This window comes from Cetorhinus maximus, chromosome 11, assembly GCF_964194155.1.
Source record: "Cetorhinus maximus chromosome 11, sCetMax3.hap1.1, whole genome shotgun sequence".
Classification (NCBI taxonomy): domain Eukaryota; kingdom Metazoa; phylum Chordata; class Chondrichthyes; order Lamniformes; family Cetorhinidae; genus Cetorhinus; species Cetorhinus maximus.
Window position 1 is genome coordinate 75,458,427 of NC_135889.1, and position 19,682 is coordinate 75,478,108.

Sequence of the window (19,682 nt, forward strand, 5' to 3'; positions counted from 1 at the left end):
TTCAATAAAATGTAAACGAATTTGAGCAGAAACCCAAGTGATAGTTTCAATGCAGGAAACTACCACAATTTACACCTGGATTATCATTTGCACCTAAACAAATACTCTTGGGGCAAGATTTTCCCCCGCCGGGGGGTGAAGTTGAAGGGCAGACGCACACAGGCGCGCTTCCAATCAGCGCCCCCTATGGGGGCGGGGGGATTCCCAAAATCGAGAGCACACTCATCTCCCCTGAGGCTAAGTGGTGCCTCAGGGAGATTGGCTGTTCTTTGACAATTATTAAAAACAGAAGAAAAAATTCCTGACATGTGCTCTCATGTGACACTGTCACATGAGTTGGGATATGTCCATAATTTTTACAAAAACTTTAATAAAATTTTTAAAAACGTACATGAAACTTCATCCCACCTGTGGATGAGGTTTCATGCTTTTTCTAATTCCCGCTGGGGCTCCTGGCCTCCCCACCAACCTTAAGGTTGGATGGGCAGGTCCATTAATTAGTTTAGTTATGCTGTCAATGGCCTCAATTGGCCATTGACGGGTCGGCGGGCGTGCAGCTGATTTTGCTGTGCCCCTCCTACCGGAAAATTTAAATGGGGCGCGGTGACGTCGGGTGTTCCCCCTGACATCACCGCACGTCATTTTACGCGTCAGCGAGCGGGCCCCATCCCCTGTTTGCTGACAGGAAAATCCTGCCCTTGGTCTGTATGTTAGCATCACTAAACAGCGTACTTATACCACTGCAATACTGCACGTCTCCACTCAGCCTTAGCCATTCTTTTATTATCTCTAGACTGGGTTTCTCCAAAATCCTCACTGGCTTTCCAAGCTCAACTATATACTTATTAAAAACTTCATCTCTTCCAAAACTCTCTGCCTTCACCCTGCCTGATACTCAGTCTCAATCACCCACCCCCCTCCCCCTCATATCCTCACTGACTTATTTTGGCTTACTGTTCGTGGAAGGACCAAATTGAGAATCGTTGTCCTTGTCCACAAATTCCTCTCATGCCTTATCTCAGCTTTCCTGGGGTTCTCCCTTTCCCATCATTGCCAATGGTTCCTGTTAAAGTTTCAGCACTGGAGAACATAGAAGTCTTCTTGGATAATGCTGCATTGGTGTCATCTGAAGCAGACACGACTCCTGCATTGACTGAAATTGTTGAGTTCTTGACATTGTGTGGTGCCTGTGTTTCCTGAACACTGACCAGTGCTGATATGTGCTCAGGAACTCAGGTGACTGTAGTTAAATATTCTAGGCTTACTGTACTCAGAATAAGACAGATAAGTAATGTGGGAAACAAAATACTATGCAGCTCTTTTTTGAAATTTTGGTACTCGAATCTCAGTACAATTCAGGCTGAGGCTAGTCTTTGCAATGACTTACCAGGAACGTACCAGGCAGGTGTCCTCAATTTAGCTCCTGCCAAATCAAAAGTGTAAAATAATTACTAATAGGCAAATGATGAAACTTATTAAAATAAACTTTAAAAAACGTATCTCTAATGAATTGTCACCTGAAATTTCCATGCAACCTCTCCCACTCTCCTGTCATAACCTTGACAACATTCCTGGAGAAACAGTGTAAACGGCTATAGAGGCCAGTTAAGCTGTTTCTACATGGATTCTACCAATCTTCCCTGAAGTTACAGCAAGAAATGGGGAACCTGTGGAAATTTTCCCTGTGCCATTTCTAACATTAGTTTGTTTTATTAGTGTCACAAAATGAACTTGCACTCTCCCCAACTTGGCTCTTTGACTTGTAAAAATACATAAAACAAATAAAGCAAAAATTGAAAAGGATCATTGAACAATAAATCCTAAACTTGCTCCATATTAACTTTCTACTACAAGTCAATTCAAATAAATGAAGCTCAGCAAGATTAACCCATTTCCTGGCATCATTTTCTCTGATAATGTAATGAATTTTGCAATGTAAAGGCCGGGCGTTAAATATGTAGTTGAATGAGGGGTGCAATGATCATTGTGGCAACAAAGTTGACTAACCTGTCACGGACAATTGCAGTTAATTTGGACAAACGATAATTTACCTTTAGGTATTTGACACGCCCACTCAAGTTTAATATCACAGTGGAAGGGCATTAGGTGATATTCAAATTTCCTTCTGATGTCAAACATAAAATGATGCCACAAAGGTGTCTGGGTCTGTGGAAGAACAAAACAAAACTGTAAAGCACTGTTCAACATAATCTAAAAGAATTACATTACAAATTTGATGCTTCCAACCTATGTTGTTAATAGCTGAAAATTTCAGCTGCAAAGGAGCTATAAAATCGGAACACTTTACTGCCCACTCTGTTGGGTGCACATTCACAGGTCCATATGCTTGTACTCCTATTGGAATAAGGGGTTAAATTTATTACTGTTGCTTAACTTCAGCTTTTTCTCCCAATAGCCCTTGAAAACAAACGCTGTTGATTTTTAATTTACAAAATCTCTGACCAATTCTGTTATTATGAGCATTTTAACTAATACTTTCAAACATATACACATTTTCAACTGATTCCCATCAGTTTCTTACCTGAAAATTAAGCAGCTGGCAGGTGAAAATGCTGGTGTGGGGTGAGGCAAGGGTGAAGACACTGCCATAACCAAGGCTCACCTGATAGGCGGAATTTAGTGTCGGTGACATGGATTCACCGCACCGGTTGGAAAACTGGTGGAAGCCCAGCATCTCCTTTCCAAGCAAGATGCAACACAATTCTGAGGCAACCAGACACTTCCTGGACAGTGTCTGGCATCCCACTGTAAAGGCTCCAGTATGGTGCAAATCCTGCTGAGAGCTACAGCCAAAGGCCAGCAGGTCTGCGGTGTCGGCAGCACCACCGGGAGCGGTGCCAGTATTGCACTGGGGCCTATGCAGAGGATCACGGATGGATTCCAAGATAGAGGTGAGCGGGATGGAGGTCTGAAGGAGCGTGAACGGCTTCCGGTGGGATCCCTCACTTCTCACTGTGAATGTGCCCGATCCCTCGACTGGGCAGAGTGCTTGAGAACGAGGAACCCCAAAGAGGTCTGCAGACAAAATCAATTTGCAGGTGCCTCCCTGGATTGCAAGTTCCCTGCCCGCCACTGGTTGAAAACTAGCAGCTGTGGATAAGGCCTTTCAGTGGCCCTTGAATGGCCACTTAAAGTTTTCAATTGGCCTCTGGACGGAAAGGCTGCCTGCAAGCCTTCCTGCCCCAAACTTAATCTCAAAGAGGTGGGAAGGTGACGGGATCTCCATCCTTCACTCTCCCTCCCAATCATGCAGCTCGTCCTGGGCATTAAATTCCATCTAATGTAATTTTCAATCAGGCTTGTAAAAATATTAACAGCATATCATCAGTTTCAAATTAAAATCCATTTAGAAATATAAATTGAGTCTTGCACTAGTTGTAAAGCTCAGACTGCAATTCTAAAGTACAACTGTAAGAGCATGGCTGCTCCACAAAAATAGCACAAGCTTTATCCAGAAAAATACTGTGATTTGCTGCTGACTTGTACTATCTTTCTGGAAACTGGTTTTCTCCATGTAGTCTCCATGTTCTAACCTAATGACTGGGTCAGTGTAGGAACCACCCAATTTTTGGACCTCTTACAACCAATGAGCTGCAGCAGAGCATTGGTGCCCACAGCTCTCTGGATGTGTTTAAATGGGTTCAAACCTAAAAATGGCCTCAAAATGCTGGCTTCTGGCAAGCAGTAAGGCCACTCCACCAAATAAACATGGGGTGAATTTTTGACCTGTACTCGTTTTCTCTTTCAAAATATCAAGGGCAAATTTTGCAATCCTGACAAATAGCTCAGCTGCTAGCACAAAGTTAACAAAAAGTCCATTGGGTTCACAGCTCACAATTTTCTAGCATTAAATCATTTAAATAATTAGCATGAAATGCTGGCTTAGCATTTTGTTTTTGGCCTTGAGCTGGAAGATAACTTAGTGAGGATATGGAAAATATGGCTAGTATCTCAAATTTAAAGGATTAAGGCCACTTCAAGCCAAATAGCTGGTTTTGGGTGCAAATATTGTTTCGGTCTATATAAAGGTTCAAATGGATTCTCAGTTTTTATCAATCTCTTTTAACAAGGGTTTTTGGCGCATGTGTGAAACTGAAGTGAAAAGAAACTTCACAAAGACACATGAAATGCAGTCACTGGCAAGTGGCACAACATCAAACTGTTGTTTGATAGCTTACAAAGTGGATGTGCAGCTGCATATTGTGGGTATAGAAAGTCTGGCAAATGTTTGGATCTCCAAGGCATCTCCCCAGAGGACAGCATTGCACCTTACCTATAAGGCTTAATACTATCCTACTCAGATGTCATCTCTTTTCTCACTCACCTCCATACAGCTATACATGACCACTATAACGTAAAAGATCATACACAGCTTATTGCCATGTCAAGTCCATTTAAAAGGTATTTTACACAGGAAAAACAGCACAGAAGCAGGCCATTTGGCCCAACCAGTCAATGCCAGCATTTATGGCCAACTCGAGCCAACTCCCAACTTTCCTCATCTCAATCAATCATAGCCCTCTATTCCCTTCTCGGTCATATTTCTTGCAGCCAGCATTCTAACAATAATCCTGGTTCTATCACTTTCTGTATAACAGTGTCTCAGAGGAAGACAGCAGCACCCAGCATTCTCCCTCTCTCTCACACACACTCAAGTTTACAAATACTAATGCAGCAGTGCATACCCTGGAGAATACAGTTAAACTCTCGAGCAGGTTGCAGTGTTTGAGACAGTGCACAGGTGAGGAGTGGCAAATGTTAACGGAAAACATGGAGAGGAACCTACTGCTTGGATAACTCGCATTAATGACCTCCTGCACTTTGGGAAATGCAGCAATGTCATCACATTAAGAGGCTGTCTGTGCTCTCCTAATTCTGATCTCTCATGTATCCAATTTAAATCACTCCATTGTTGGACTTGTGGCTTCAGCTCCCAAAACCCTAAACTCTACAATTCCTCCACACCCCTCTCTGTCTACCTCCCTCATCTCCTTTATGTTGCTCCTTAAAAACCTACGTCTTTGACCAAGCTTTTGGGCACATGTCTTAATATCTCCTTATATAGTTCATTGCCAAACAAAAATTTGACAATGTCCTTGTGCTGAACTTTGGATTGTTTTACTGTGTTAAAGGTGTTATATAAATCCAATTTTTTTGTTACTGGGAAGGATGATAAAAGTTGTTATTGGAAAAAATGTTTGAAGTGTTGGTCATGATGACTAATTCATCAGTCACCTGTTTGAAACATGTCTCAGCAGCACATTAACCGATGTTGCAATGTTGGACAGGAATAAGCTGGGGGCATAACAATTAACAGGCAGACTAAAACATTAGTACCACATTGGCCATACAGTAAGGAGGAAAACAAAACTGGTTGTACTTGTTGCCCTGACAGTTCACTTGCAGAAAGACAACATTAAATCAAATGGGGCAACAGCCATATCACTGGTCAACATACAGTAGATGGTAATGGAAACATTGGAGTTTATTGGGGCACTATACCATGCATGATTGTGTAGAATTACTGGGAAAAGGCCTGGATTAGCAACTTTTGTAAATGTGTTGTCAGAAACTGCTACACTAATCATTTTGGCTGTTTTTTTATGTTTTTTCACACATTTCTCCCCCTCTGATTCAGAGTGTCAGTAAAACCCTCAAAGGACTTCATTATTAGCATTTGTTACTGCAAATCACACTGTAGCTGTTAGCAAGATTGTTGTGTGAAGAGTATGGAAAAAAATGTAACATTGTGCAAAGATGCTGCAGGAAGTAATACAACATTCAAATTGCAACCAAAGGGAATCCAAAAGACAAAAACAATTGACATTAAGTCAGCATCTAACTGGGCATAACATAAAGGATCCCTAGCAAAACTGAGGTCATCTGCAGTCAAGAGGAATAATTTGCAGTGGCTGGAGTCGGCACAGAAGCTAATCATCAGAGCCCATAACATCTCTGCAGGAGTCCCCCCAGTGCAGTGTTCTTGGCCAAATCATCTTCAGCAGCTTCAATGACTTTCTTTTGTCTTAAGATCAGAAATAGGGCTATTTGCCAACTGTGCTACAATGTTCAACTCCTCCAAATGATGGAATAGCTCTTACCAGCAAAATCTGGATAACAACCATGCTTGGGTTGAAAATAGCCAGTAATATTTACACTGCACAGAGGCAGACAATGACTTTCTCCAAAAAGTGAAGGCCTAACCACCTCTTCTGACACTCAAAAAGAGAGACATATTCATCACTAAAATACTATTCAAAAATATCCAGAAGGTCACAACTGATCAGATGCTGAATTGGGCCAGTGTAGAGTACTTTGACCACCAGCATTGAAGCTGACCTTCTCACTCCTCAAAGCCTCTCCACAATCAAGTCTGGAGTATAATGGAATATTCACCACTCAAATGGATGGCAGCAGCTGTAACTGTGCTTAAAAATCTAAACACCATTAAGGACAAAGTAGTGTGCTGAAGTCATTATGAGCTAACCACAGCATGTACTGCAGCAACTCACCAAGCTTACTTAAAGAACACCTTCCAGCCTTGTGACCTTTATCACGGAAAACAGTAGCAAGAATTATACAGAAACATCAACATCGCTAGGATGATGTGATTTGGAAGTAAATTTAAAGTGAACCTAGATGCTGTTTCTACATTGTTGCTCGGTCAAAATTCTGGAATTCCCTACCTAAAACAATCGTGGGAACATCAGTGCAAAAACACAAGAATTAGAGGAGTGGGCCATTCAGCCCTTCGAGCCTGCTCTGCCATTTGATAAGATCATGGCTGATCGATTGTGGCCTTAACTCCACTTTCCTGCCTGCCCTCCATAACCCTCGACTCCCTTGTCTACCAAAAATCTATCTAACTCAGCATTGAATATATAAGAGAATTCCACAGAAACAGATGATTCACTACCATTTTCTCAGGGCAAACAAGGAAGCAATAATTCTAGCTTTGCTAGCATCACACATATCTTGGAACAAATAAATCAAAGCTATTTAGTTCTAGAAAAGTGCTGGAATCTCACCTGAAATGCACCACAATCTCTGACAGCGTAATCATCTTCTTTAAACTCAAAGGGTAACAGCACCAAGGAAACCTATCAAAAATAAAAAAAGTAGAAAATATCTGGCAAAAAATGTTTCAGAAAATGTGCTCTCAGTGGGCAGCAACAATCATACACAAGCCAATCAGTGACAACAGTGCATGATCCATGCTCTCCATGGGAGTGACTCGCTGTTGAAATTGCAAAATGACCTCTAATAAGTACAACAAATAAACGATGATTCAGAAATATATACTATGAAAAGACACTCTAGTTGAATTTAATTTAAGAAGGTAAGAAATAGAAGCAGGAGTAGACCACACAGCCCATTGAGCCTGCTCCACCATTCAATACGATCATGTCTGATCTTGGGCTTCAGCTCCATTTTCCCGCCCACTCCCCATATCCCTTAATTCTTTGAGACACCAAAAATCTGTCTATCTCAGCCTTAAATGTATTCAACGATGGAACATCCACAACCCTCTGGGACAGAAAATTCCAAAGATTCATAACCCTTTGAGTGAAGTAATTTCTCCACATCTCAGTCCCAAATGATTGGCCCCTTATCCTGAGACTGTGCCCCCGACCAATGGAAACAATCTCTCAGCGTCCACCCTATCAAGCCCTTTCAGAATTGTGTAGGTCTCCATGAAATTGCCTCTCATTCTTCTAAATTCCAGAGAATATAAACCCAATTTACTCAGCCTCTCAGCATAGAATAATCCTCTCATCTCAGGTGCCAATTTTGTGAACTTGAGTAAAGCTGCAAAAAGAGACATGCTGTTGAAATTTTTTGCTGTGTACTCATCAGGACAGATTTGCAAGAATACCAATTGTAAAGAGAACAACAATTTACACTGCATGAGAACAGAATGCTGATTGATTGACAAGTTGTCTCTGATTAGTAATGTTGACTTTTTTCAGCAATACTCAAATTCTCTACGACCAAATTACAATTTAGTGAACATTTACTGTACTGCCTCCAATTCAAGTATGTCTTTTCTTAAATGTGGAGACCAAAACTGCACATAATACTCCAGATGTGGTCTCATCAAAACCCTGTACAATTGCAGCAAGATTTCTTTGTTCTTGTACTCCAAACCTCTCGCAACAAAGGCCAACGTGCCATTTGCCTTACTAATTGCTTGCTGTACCTGTATGCTAACTTTCTGCGTTCCTTGAACAAAAACACCCAAGTCTCTTTGAATATCAACACTCAAGTTTCTCACCTTTTAAAAAATATTCTGCTTTTTAAAAAATATTCTGCTTCTTTATTCTTATAACCCAAGTGAATAACTTCACACTTCCCTATATTATACTCCACCAGCCATCTTGCTGCCCACTCACCTAACCTGTCTACATCTTTTTGCAAACTCTTGTGTTCTCTCCACAGCTTACCTTTCCATCTAGCTTGGGGTATCATCAGCAAACTTAGGTACATTACTCTCTCTTCATCTAAGTCATTAATACAGATGGTGTATGCCTGTGCACAGGTGCACCATTGGTATATTTTACATTTCAAGTTGTGAACTAGTGGAACAAGTTGACATTTGCAGCTAATTGGTGAATTAATGAAAAACCTTGAGATTAATAAAGTACCAATTCAATGAAGAACAAAAGTGTATGAATTTTGTATAAGCTGCTCGAGTCCAGAAAAACACATTGGACAACAAAAGGAATCTAGAAAAGCTGAACACTTATCTTAATCCAACTTTATATTCCCAGGATTTCTACCCTGCAATTTTTAAAAAAATTCTGCTTTGAGGTTATCCATGCCAATGATATACCAAAATCATCATCATTATTTGTTTTTTTAGAACAAAAGTTATTTTTTCACAATGTAGGCACCACGCCATTATATTGTGGATATAGTAAAAAAAAACTTATGGTACACTTGTGGCCTCTGTTTCATGATTAACTTCATTTACTTCCGTGTCTGAGTGTAACACTAGCACTGGAAATACTCATTTAAGAAACGTGGATAAAAAAGCAAAATTAACAAATCAAAGTGGGAATAAAACATGAGAACATATCTGCAAAGAGAAACCTCTGAAGCTGAAACAGTTTGGCGTGACACTGGACTTCTAATTGACTTTTATTAACATAAACAAAATCTGCTAAACCGCAAGAGATAAAAATTTACCGGTCTGCTGTCACTCCATTCCCAAGAGCCTTCGGAATCTGGATTTCTCTTGTTTAATCCAACCCAAAACCAACGCTCATCACTGTAAGAGGGGAAATTTAACAGAACAAGAAGTTTAGGAAACAGGAACAGGAGTAGGCCCTCAGCTCCTCAAACCTATGAGCATTATATGTACCTCAACTACATTTACCTCCTAGTGTACCATATCCCTCAATACTGTTGTTATTTAACAAAAATCTCTCAATCTTTAAAAGTTCAATTGACCCAACATTTACCACAGCCTTTTGTGGAGCAAGTGCCAGACTACCCCAACATGTGAAAAGATGTTTACTGATTTCACACACAAATGACCCAGATTTACTCTTTTGCTTTGGATTCTTCCCAGGGATGTAGTTTCTCTGTATGTACCTTAGCAAATTGCATAATCATTTTAAATACATAGATCACCCTGACTTTATAAATTCAGGAGAATACAAGCAAGATTTATGCAACCTGTCCTCATATTTAAATCCTTCATGTCTTGGTATCCTCTGGGTCAATTTGCACTATATGCATTTCTGATTATCGTTTGTAACTGTATTATAAGAATGCACATATATGGACACCTGGACCCTTTTGCTGCTCCAAAAGTTCCTAGCCTTTGATCATTAAAAATTTTGATTTGTCACTCTCAGGTCCAAAGTTGATGACATCGCACTTCTTCACATAGAATTCTATCTGGCACAGTCACATTTCTTTCATTGAAATACTGTACAATCAACCATTCATATCACAAACCAGTTATGCTATGGCAACAAGCACAAAGAAAGCAGCAAGAACAGCCTAGCCCCTCTGCATCATGTCCCTCTTTACATAATGCAGCTGTGCTCTCCCTCCCAATACAAGCAAAGAAACCCTGAATGGCGTTCTGCATGTTTTCTTTTTCTTAAACTGTAGCACTAAAAGAATATCATGAATCATATTAAACATGGTATTTTCTTGTGTTAACCTGATCTGCCAAAGAAATTTAAAGGAGAACATGTGTGCAAAACAGGGATCCCACGCAGAACAACAGAGCTTGATTGTTACACTCTTGGATCCCACTAGGCGAAACAATGTTCAACCTATTCAAGAAAAATGCTTTATTGTATAATAGATAAGCCACTCAGCATAACAAAAAACATAATCATTAAAACATCTGGTTATGTACCATTATAAAAATAAGAAATGCATGTGAATGAGGCGCTTCAGTGAATCATTTAGCATAAAACCATCATCTCCCAATATGCTGTTGTAGGGTCTAGGACAGCATTTCACTCCTTTTGCAGGCTTCTGCTGCTCTAGTTCCCCTCAGTGTCCAGGTTTCTAGAAATTAAAATAAATTTGCAGCCCAAAGTTAACCCAATACTAGCTGAAAAGTAGCCCTATAATTATGCTACATAACTAGCTAAAAATAAGCCCAATAAACATTACAATATTAAATTTAATATATTTTTATCTCAAAGTTTTAGAAGGATCATATCTCAGCAGTTACATACACACATACTTTATAGCTACAGGTGGCAGGGTAGTGCTTTTGAAACTGAGAGAAAAAACCTTCAGAATGACCCCCTCCTTCACCCACTAATCGAGTGGGAGTAGTTTAGTGTGAATGTAAGCTCTGGTAGAGACATGATGGACCGAATTCCCTGTTTTTCTGCTGTAGGTTGTCATTTTATACAATTCATTGTCACTCCTATCATCTGTGACTACAAATCACATGCACATGTAAGGTTACTGAATATGGATACAACATGGCTGTCACTGTACATGCTTCAGATAATTGGAACTTCACATATCATTTTGTGGGTGAAGAATAAATAATAGTTGTGAAGAAATGTAGGTGGATGGAGTCACATGAACTACCAAGGACAGATTTTGAATCGACTACTCCCCAAATATTTGACAACCTTGAAGTAGAAGGTCTCTCCAACAAAGTGACAGTACCAGGCTTCTCATTTTCTTACCAAATTCATTTATACGCTGACTAACTCACTCAGCATTTGGCATCAAAGTTTACAATGAAGCTCATGTGACAGATTGTCAAGCTAGCTAAAACTGAAAGTTATCAGTGGTGCATCTGAAAAAATGAGTCTTTTATACTCCAATGAAACTTCAGGATTTGAAAGAAAAATTATCTTAGGCCACAGAACATTGATGCCACTGATTAAGACTATCTAGTGACAACAGATGAAGGCCAGTATGGAGGAGTAGACTATTCATATTCACATCCTGGGCAGAATTTTATGCCTGACGGACGGGCGCGCACCCGACCTGATCGGGCGTAAAATAGCACGAGAAGACGTTGGGCAAGTGTCCCGACATCATTCTGCATGTGAGCAATCTTCAGGTCGGCGGGTGCGTGCGGGCGAAGCCACGTCCGCCAATTAAAAGGCCACTTAAGGCCATTAAAAACCCAATGGAACCCAATTTTACGTTGCCCATGTGATGTCACACTCGTCGCATGGGCAAAACGGGCAGGTGGACAAGCCCACAGTTTGCAAAACCTCATCCAAGGGCGGGATGAAAAGGGCCAGCAGCATTGCCAGTGTGAATAGTGAGGAGTTTAAGAGAGAGTTTGCTGCTGGTTGCTTATTTGAATTCAACAGCTTTTTCTCAGTTCTGAGCTTTAATCTCAGCATTTCTAAGCTTCATTCCAGGGCTTATTGTTTCCAAGGCCCCTGGAGGATTTTGATCGTGTGGACCCTTCCAGGTATCATATAACCTTCTGTTATCCTGGTAATGGGGTTTGTGGTCTCCGCTGAAGGCACCTCTTCTGAGGAGGAAGAGAGGGGCAGAAGGGAGAGGAGGCCAGGTGTCCCAATGCAGCTTCCAGGGGAGTGACCTGTGGGAGGAGAGGCACAGGCACAAGGGGCGCAGGGCCAGCAGGTAGTCCAAAAGGTGAAAGGGGCCGCAGAAGACGCCATTATCCTGCTGCTAGGGTTTACAGGTAGCGATGCAACTACCTCAACATTTCTGAGGTGCGATGCTGAAGGAGGCTCCGCCTCTCCAGAGAGATGATGACCTTCATTTGTCAGCTGATTGGGCCTGAGATCACCTCCAGCTGTGTGGGTGGAAATCCCATGCCAGTGGCTCTGAAGGTCATAGTGGCCCTCAACTTCTATGCCTCCAGCTCTTTCCAGGGGTCAATGGGGGATCTTTGTGGAGAGTCTCAATCAGCTGCCCACAGTTGCGTCAAGCTGGTGACAGGAGCTGTATTCAGGTGGGTAATGACATTTATTCATTTCTGTACGGATGAAGCCAGCCAGGCTGAGCGAGCCAGTTATTGCTGGGTTCCCCGACATTCAGGGTGCAATCGACTGCACACCTGTGGCCATCAAGGCGCCTGTGGGTCAGCCGGGAGCCTTCGTCAACAGGAAGGGATTCCACTCGATGATCGTGCAGATAGTGTGTGACCACAGGATGCAAATTCTGCAAGTCTGTGCAAGGTACCCTGGCAGCTCCCATGACTATTATATCCTGAGACACTCCCAGGTGCCTAGCCAATTCAGTGCTCCAGCCCGGCTGGATGGATGGCTGCTGGGTGTCAAGGGCTATCCGTTGAAAAAGTGGCTTATGATGCCTCTCGGACACCCAAGAACAGAGGCAGAGCAGTGTTATAACAGGAGTCATGCCTCCACAAGGGCGATGATAGAGAGGACCACAGGTCCTCTGAAGATGCGCTTCCAATGCCTGGACCGTTTTGGGGCTGGGGGGGAAGCACAATACCCACTAGATTGGGTGTCACTGATAGTGGTTGCCTGCTGCACTCTCCACAATCTGGCACTGGCAAGGGGGGCACTCACTTGAGGAAGAGGATCTTGACACAGCTCCACAGGCCACAAAAGGACGAATCCGCCATTAAGTCAGAAGAGATGCACAGTGAGGAGAATGCTGAGGGCCTGGAGACAGGCCTCTGTATCCTTCACAGAGACAGGGACACCTTGATCCAACGCTCTTTCAGCTAGGCTGCCAAAGATCTGCTTCCACTTCATGCCAGGATTGCCGCCGCCATTCCGGATGTCTGAAATGACCCTTTCATTTACACCCAAAGTCCATTTAGTGCCTGTGCTGTTAAAGTTTACAGCCATTCATGTCCAGCATTACATACTGTCATATCTTGCATTACGACAAAAACAAAATTTATGTCATTTTCACAACCCAAACAAATTAACATAACCTTCTCTGGTCTTCATTCCCAGACCAGTTAACATAAACAAAACATTATAGAACAGAAGATCAACCGTGACCAGTCCCTCTTGTGTTCATGGTGCGAGTGCTATGTCTTGGTGTCCCCCATCGCTGCCAGCGGCATTGGAGACAGCCTGCTGACTCTGGTGTCTTGTTGGCCTTGATGACCTTGGTGATCGTCATCTGACCAGTGGAGCCCATGCTGGCCCTGCCTGGGAGGGAGCGGCAAGTGCCACGGTTGGCATCTCCCCAGCCATCACAGCCTCATCAAATGCCACAGACACTGGAAGAGGGGTGGAGGAGCTGCTGCTGTTATCCAGAGCGCCCGAGAGGAGCCTACAGAGATGAGAAGCAGCTCGTGCACCAACATGAGGTCGCTCTGCACCCCCCTCTCGCCATTGACGGATGGGCACCTAGCTGGGGTACTGGGTGGCTCATCCATCTCCCGCACTGGCAGTGACCACCTGAGGTAATTGCCTGTGTGAGGGCTTGCAGGTCCGAGCGCTTGATTCTGTCCCTGGAGCTGCCTCTCCATGAGAGTTGCCTCTCTCAATGGAGGAGGCAGTGCGCTCGGCCATGAGTATCAACGCAGTGGTCATGCTCCACATGGACTCCTCCACAACAGAGACCATGGCGTGCATGCTCTCCACCAGATCCTCCTGCACATCCAGCATCTGCTGCCCAATAGACGATGCCAGAGGCTCATCATCTGCCTTCAACTAGCATCATCCTGGTCTCCTGCAGTCCTCTGACTGCTGGCACCCTGGGCACTCTTCTGCCTCTGCCTGCTCCTCAAGCAAGAATGAAGTGCCCTCACTGCTGTGTTCCAACATTCTAGCCGAAGATCTATGCCCAAGGTGCTGGTATCTGCGCTGGTGTGACGCAGGTGCAGCTAAAGCCCGACAGTTCTCTGGCGTCAGGGGTGGCTCCTCGGGGTCCTGAGAATGGAGTGTGCGCTCGCAAAACAAAGGGAGAACAACGACATGTCAATAGTTAAAGTAATCACACTATCACTGTGCATACCAGGCACCCTGGTGAGACAATGGTGATCTGCATCATAGTGCCATCGTCTTTCAATGATCAATGGGGCCTCCAGTTTTCAGGCTCCCATCAATGAAGAGACGACAGAAGAATGTGTGCACAAACTGAAACTCTCACCTCAGTGCACTGCACTCTTACCTTCGTCTGACACCCCAGCCTCTCCACGGCCAGTTGACCGAGGTGCATGGCACCTCCCCAACTCCAAGGCGTCTTGCTCAAATCTGGATAGGATTAGGAGGTTTGGGGGGCCTCCGCCTGTCCGCGACCTCTCTATGTTGCTATGGCCTGTCTTCCCCTGAAAGGACAGAGGAGCATTGATAAGTCCACTCCCTACCTGCAGCACCATTACAGCTTGGCCAACCTCACCCAAGGAACACCTTGCAGCACATCCATGTCGTGGCCTTCAAGCCGCAAAGCACTCAGTCCAAACAGCCAGGGCTCACCCCCTTGGCCAACTCCGTGTCATTGACAGTTGGCATTAGACTCTAACACCCCTGAGCTCCATAGGTGGACGGCCAGACATAATACTTCAACACACTGATCCATGCCAACACAGTGCTCACCCTGGCTGAATGCAGTTGTTGAACCTTTTGCAGCACTGCAGCCGTGTGCACCGCACAACATTGTGGCTGCTGACCTGGGCTGCCACCTCCTCCCAAGCTCTTTTTCGTCAGGTGTGGTGGCCTCTTCCTTGCATCCCTAGGAAAGAGGGTGTCCCTCCTGGCAACCACCTCCTCCAGGAGGACCGTGAGGCACTCGCCCGAAAACTGGGGAGCCGAGTGCCCACCCAATGTGCCCTCCCGCCTGGCGTCTCCAGCTGCATTTGAGGTGATAGCTTCAGTCTTCAGCACGCAGAAGATATGGTCTTCGTTGGCAGCCTTCAAGGAGCTGCCTGTGCTGTTTTTAGGCCACTGGTTGGGTTGCCATTGGACCTGGCGTCCAACAGGCCCCCGCCTTCTCGACCATTGGGAAGACGTGTTTCATGCTGGGTGGGCCTTAATTAGCCAGCCAGCGTGAAATCGTGGTCGGAGACCGATTGCGGGCAAAAGTCCGTTTCCCAACCGGTCCCGGGCCTGGTGATCGCGCATCCGCCAGGGGTAAAATTCAGGCCTTAGATGGCTGTGCAGGAATTTGGGAACGCCAGGATAATACACAGCAGAAACCTCTCATCCACCCTCACAGAGGCAGGCTAGACATGTCATCTTTTTTGCATGCATGTATTGCTCCTGTCGAAACTTTGTATGGCTCTAGTAGCCTATCAGAATTGTCAGATTCTACCTGTGCTTTTTTCTCTTCTTTCATAGACAACTGTCCTTTTTTTTATATACATGCTTTATGATTACGCCTTATTGCATGGAAAACAGTCTACAGCAGACTGATGATGATTAGAGGCACTTTGAATGAGCTGTACAGAACAATGTTCCCACATGTGTCAAAATTCTGAAGCACTATTTCAAAATATCAATGGCATGGTCAAAATTGGTTCCCCTCGCTGCACACACTTCATTACGCCGATGCTCAACAACTGTCACATAGCTATCATGAACCAAGGCCAAAAAGAGTAGTCTTGATTTCCGAGGAGCCAGCTTCATACTCCATTTTGCACATCAAATAATGGTGGAAGGATTGCCCTAAAGCGAACACATAGCTGCTGCATGGGAAGCAGGCAGTGACGTGCGTAATCCTGTGCTGCACCAACAAACTGCACGTTGATAGTGTAGTTCAAAAGGGGCAGCTTTGTGTGGTCCTCGACCAATTATGCCTTTCAATTTTAAAAGGTGCAACACTGGCTGGAATTTTCTATCCCCTTTGGCATCGGGCGTCATGGTGGGCATGAGCAGGCAATATGGCAAGAAGGCCAAAAATTGGTTTTACACCAGTTTGAAACCAGTTTATAATCATCTGCTCCACCTATCAATGGCGGGCTGCCTTTCCCACTATCCAACGTTGGAAACGTCATTTTAATACATTTGTACTTCACTATAAGTCCCGCTCGTTGGAGTCAGACGCCCATGCTGGATTATCTGGGCACGTCGGTTTCACAACAGCATTTAAAAGGTGTGCACCTGACGAGCTGTGCTTTGAGGGGAACTCGGAGGTGAGTGCACACTAACATTGTGCAGCATTCACAAGGGTCGCCTGTTCAACTTCCAAGGAAGGGCACAGGCATGTTGCATTTTCCCAGCTGGCTGACAGTGCGGTGCTGGGGCAAGGGGTGAGTTGGGATGTGGGTGCAAGGCAGCACGGTCTGATGATAGTACACAAGCACATGCGGCGATGGTGTGGGGTGGGAGGAAGCAGCCATGCATTCGGGAAACCTTGTATAAAGTGAGCATTCTTCCGCAGTTGAGGCAGTTCAAGCGCAGCTACATTGACATGCTTGGAATCGGGCCTCCAGATTATCCACCCACTCAACGCAGAGGTATAAAAGTGCTTCTGAACTTTGCACCCCTCAGGCACAGACTGCAAACAGAGCGTTTTAAGGGGCTGTAGAACAACTGGATTTCTGGGCAAGTTGTACAATCTCCTTGCAAAAGCTGGCCTTTGAGCAGTCACTGGTGGAGGCGCTCACAGCCCCTCGCAATGTCGTCATTCGGGTTTGGACCAGTCGACCCAATGGTTCAAGCTAACAGTGCTGCCTTGCAATGTGGGTTTGGAGAATGCATGCACCTGAGCTAAGAACACAGCATGCAGTACAGTGAGCGAAGCTGCCGCCAATCTGTTAGGTGGAGTGGGCCGGATGTGGGTGGGGTTTCAGGCAGCCATGCAGCATACTGAACTCTGGTCACCCAAGTGGTTGCCAGCATTCCCCAGCATGCGTTAAAAAGGGCCTCGAGATGGAGCCAGTTCTGCACACATAACCATGAGGTCCCTAGGAGACGAATGCTAACCCACGCGTCTCTCTCTTTCTTTCATCCTGCAGGAGTACGTCAGGAGCATGGAGCTTAATGAATTAGCTGTATGCCTCATGGCTTACAGGGAGCAGAGACGAAGCTGAAGAGAGCAATGGAGGCACCTGGCTAGGCAGAGGGAGCAGCAGCAACCACAAAATGAAGGAGTAGCTGGGGGTCCTGCGCACACCACTGAAGAGCCACAGTGTGCCGTCACAGGTCAGAGCCTAGTTGGAGCCAGGGTCTATCGACGGCGTCTGTCATTCCTGCAGCTGACTGAGAACTAGTGTCGCTGAAGACTGTGCATGTCCAGGGAACTGGTCAGTTACATCTGCCACCTGCTGAAGGTTTTGGCACCATGGGGACATGCAGAGCATCCACTGCCAGTTGCCATGAAAGTGACTGTGTCACTCAATTTTTATGTCAGTGGCTCTTTCCAGGGCTGCACAGGTGACCCGTGCGGGATTTCACAAGCCTCCATGCACAAGCATATCCAGGGAGGTCACAGATGCCATAGTCGCGAAGGCACACAACTTTGTGCATTTCGCCCGGGACCAGGAAAGCCAGGATGCAAGAGCATCACCTCAAAGGTGCTGAGAGGACACAGAGAATGACGGAACTCTATGCCGCCAGCCCAGGACATTCTGGCAGTGATGATAAGCCCCATCGAGGTGCAGGCATGACTGATGTGTCCAGTGACTGTGAAGGCCCATCAGTGTGCTGGGGAGGTTGCACAAAGCACAGGGACTGAGACAACTGCCTTTATCTTCTGCAGGAACCAAGCTTTCATTTAAGGCTGACATGAACATTGCTCATTATAACAAGGAGTCATAAGCAAGGAGATGTTCTTGGGAGTTTATTTACAATAGTGAACATAATGCACAAAGTGATTAACACCTGTGCCCAGGCTGTGCAACTACATCTTCTTAACCTTCCTAACCTTGCCTTTATGAATTGGTGCTCCCCCGACATCCACAGCGGAGGCGGAGGCAGCCTGTTGATTGCAACGCCCTGTCTGTGATGAACTTGACAGAGATCCTCTGAAGGCTGGAGACCTGGAGGGCCCTGGCCTGCTTTCAGGGTCCTGCTATGTGTCAGTGGCATCCTCCTCAGCCTGTGGACCTGGAGCTGGTGGGGTCACAGGAAGAGGGGTTTCGGATGGGCCGGACACTCCTGGAGTCACCTGGATGGATGGCCAAGGTGTGCACCTGCTGATCTGTCTCCCTATGCGTGCCTGAGGGTCCCTGGCTGACTCTTTGAGAAGGAGAAGCTGGAGTGAGATTGAGCTGCCCCACACCCCTCTCGTGTTGACACTGTTGGAGGCCAACTATGGCGTCAGTGATGGAGTTCAACCTGTGCAGCAGTGCAGGACTGGACCAAGGTCTCCATGGCGGCTGCCATCCTACCAGTGTTGACCTCGGTGCATTTGCATGGCGGCGCTATCACCTCAGACTGAAGGTGGACAGGCTCCTCCATCGGGCCTTGCAATCTGAGGACTGCAGCGGACATCCCTTCCTAATGTTCCTGAGTTTGCCTTTGCAGCTCCAGCAACTGAGGTATGATTGAGTCTAGAGGCTCTGCATCTGACTTGCACTCCAGCAGTCCTCTGAGTGCCAGAAATCTGGGAAGTCCCTGCCACTGCCTGCTGTGGATCAGACAGTGCGATGTGCTCACCAAATTGAGAGCCTGAGACTACTCTAGATCTAGGTCCCACAGAGGTGTGTGTCTTCTGCGCTGGCGGAGGCTGTGGGTGAGCGCTGTGATGGGTCTTCAACCAGGGTGTCATCGGATCCTTCTTTCGACGTGTGTTCGGGGCTCAAGTTGGCTGCTTCCCAGATGTGCCTGCGAAAGCAAGGAGAGATAATTAGTGCAAAGTCAGGGACTGTAGAACAGGGGGACTGACTCGCATGATTGCCTGATGGATGTTGCACTGCTGGATGCTCACTTGGTTGGGCACCGCTGACCTCCCTGTCAGCAAACAAATGGTTCAGATAGCCGTTGGCCAGCTGGATGACTCTATTTTCAAAGTCTGTGAGGACCTTGACATCAGGCATTCCTCCACCTATCTGCGACCTCTCCTTTTGTTGTGTGCCAGCTTGTCCTGCATGAAGACAGATGGCGAGGGTGTAAGCAGGAAGCCTACCAGCCCAGATAATAAGGATGCCTGGCATGTGTGGGTGGTGAGTAGTGCCATGGACAGGATTAGGACATGATCTGCAGAACAGATGAAGGTGTGTGCGAGTGTGTGAATGGTGATGTCCCTTGAACTAGCAGTAAGCGAGATCCCTGTGGATGTGTGATGGATTTGAGAGTGTGAGAGTTGAAAGTGAT

At 45.4% G+C, this 19,682-nt stretch overlaps 1 protein-coding gene across 1 annotated transcript in view; it reads right to left on the bottom strand.

The window, feature by feature from the left end:
• ly75 (lymphocyte antigen 75) overlaps positions 1 to 19,682 on the bottom strand; it is a 158,037-nt gene that overhangs the window by 65,827 nt on the left and 72,528 nt on the right. The window contains exons 14-17 of the mRNA XM_078552240.1: positions 9,211 to 9,292; positions 7,050 to 7,121; positions 2,052 to 2,166; positions 1,388 to 1,423 (exon numbers count right to left, since the gene is read on the bottom strand). Of these exons, the coding sequence (XP_078408366.1) occupies positions 1,388 to 1,423; positions 2,052 to 2,166; positions 7,050 to 7,121; positions 9,211 to 9,292 (305 nt within the window). The remainder of the gene's footprint in view (positions 1 to 1,387; positions 1,424 to 2,051; positions 2,167 to 7,049; positions 7,122 to 9,210; positions 9,293 to 19,682) is intronic.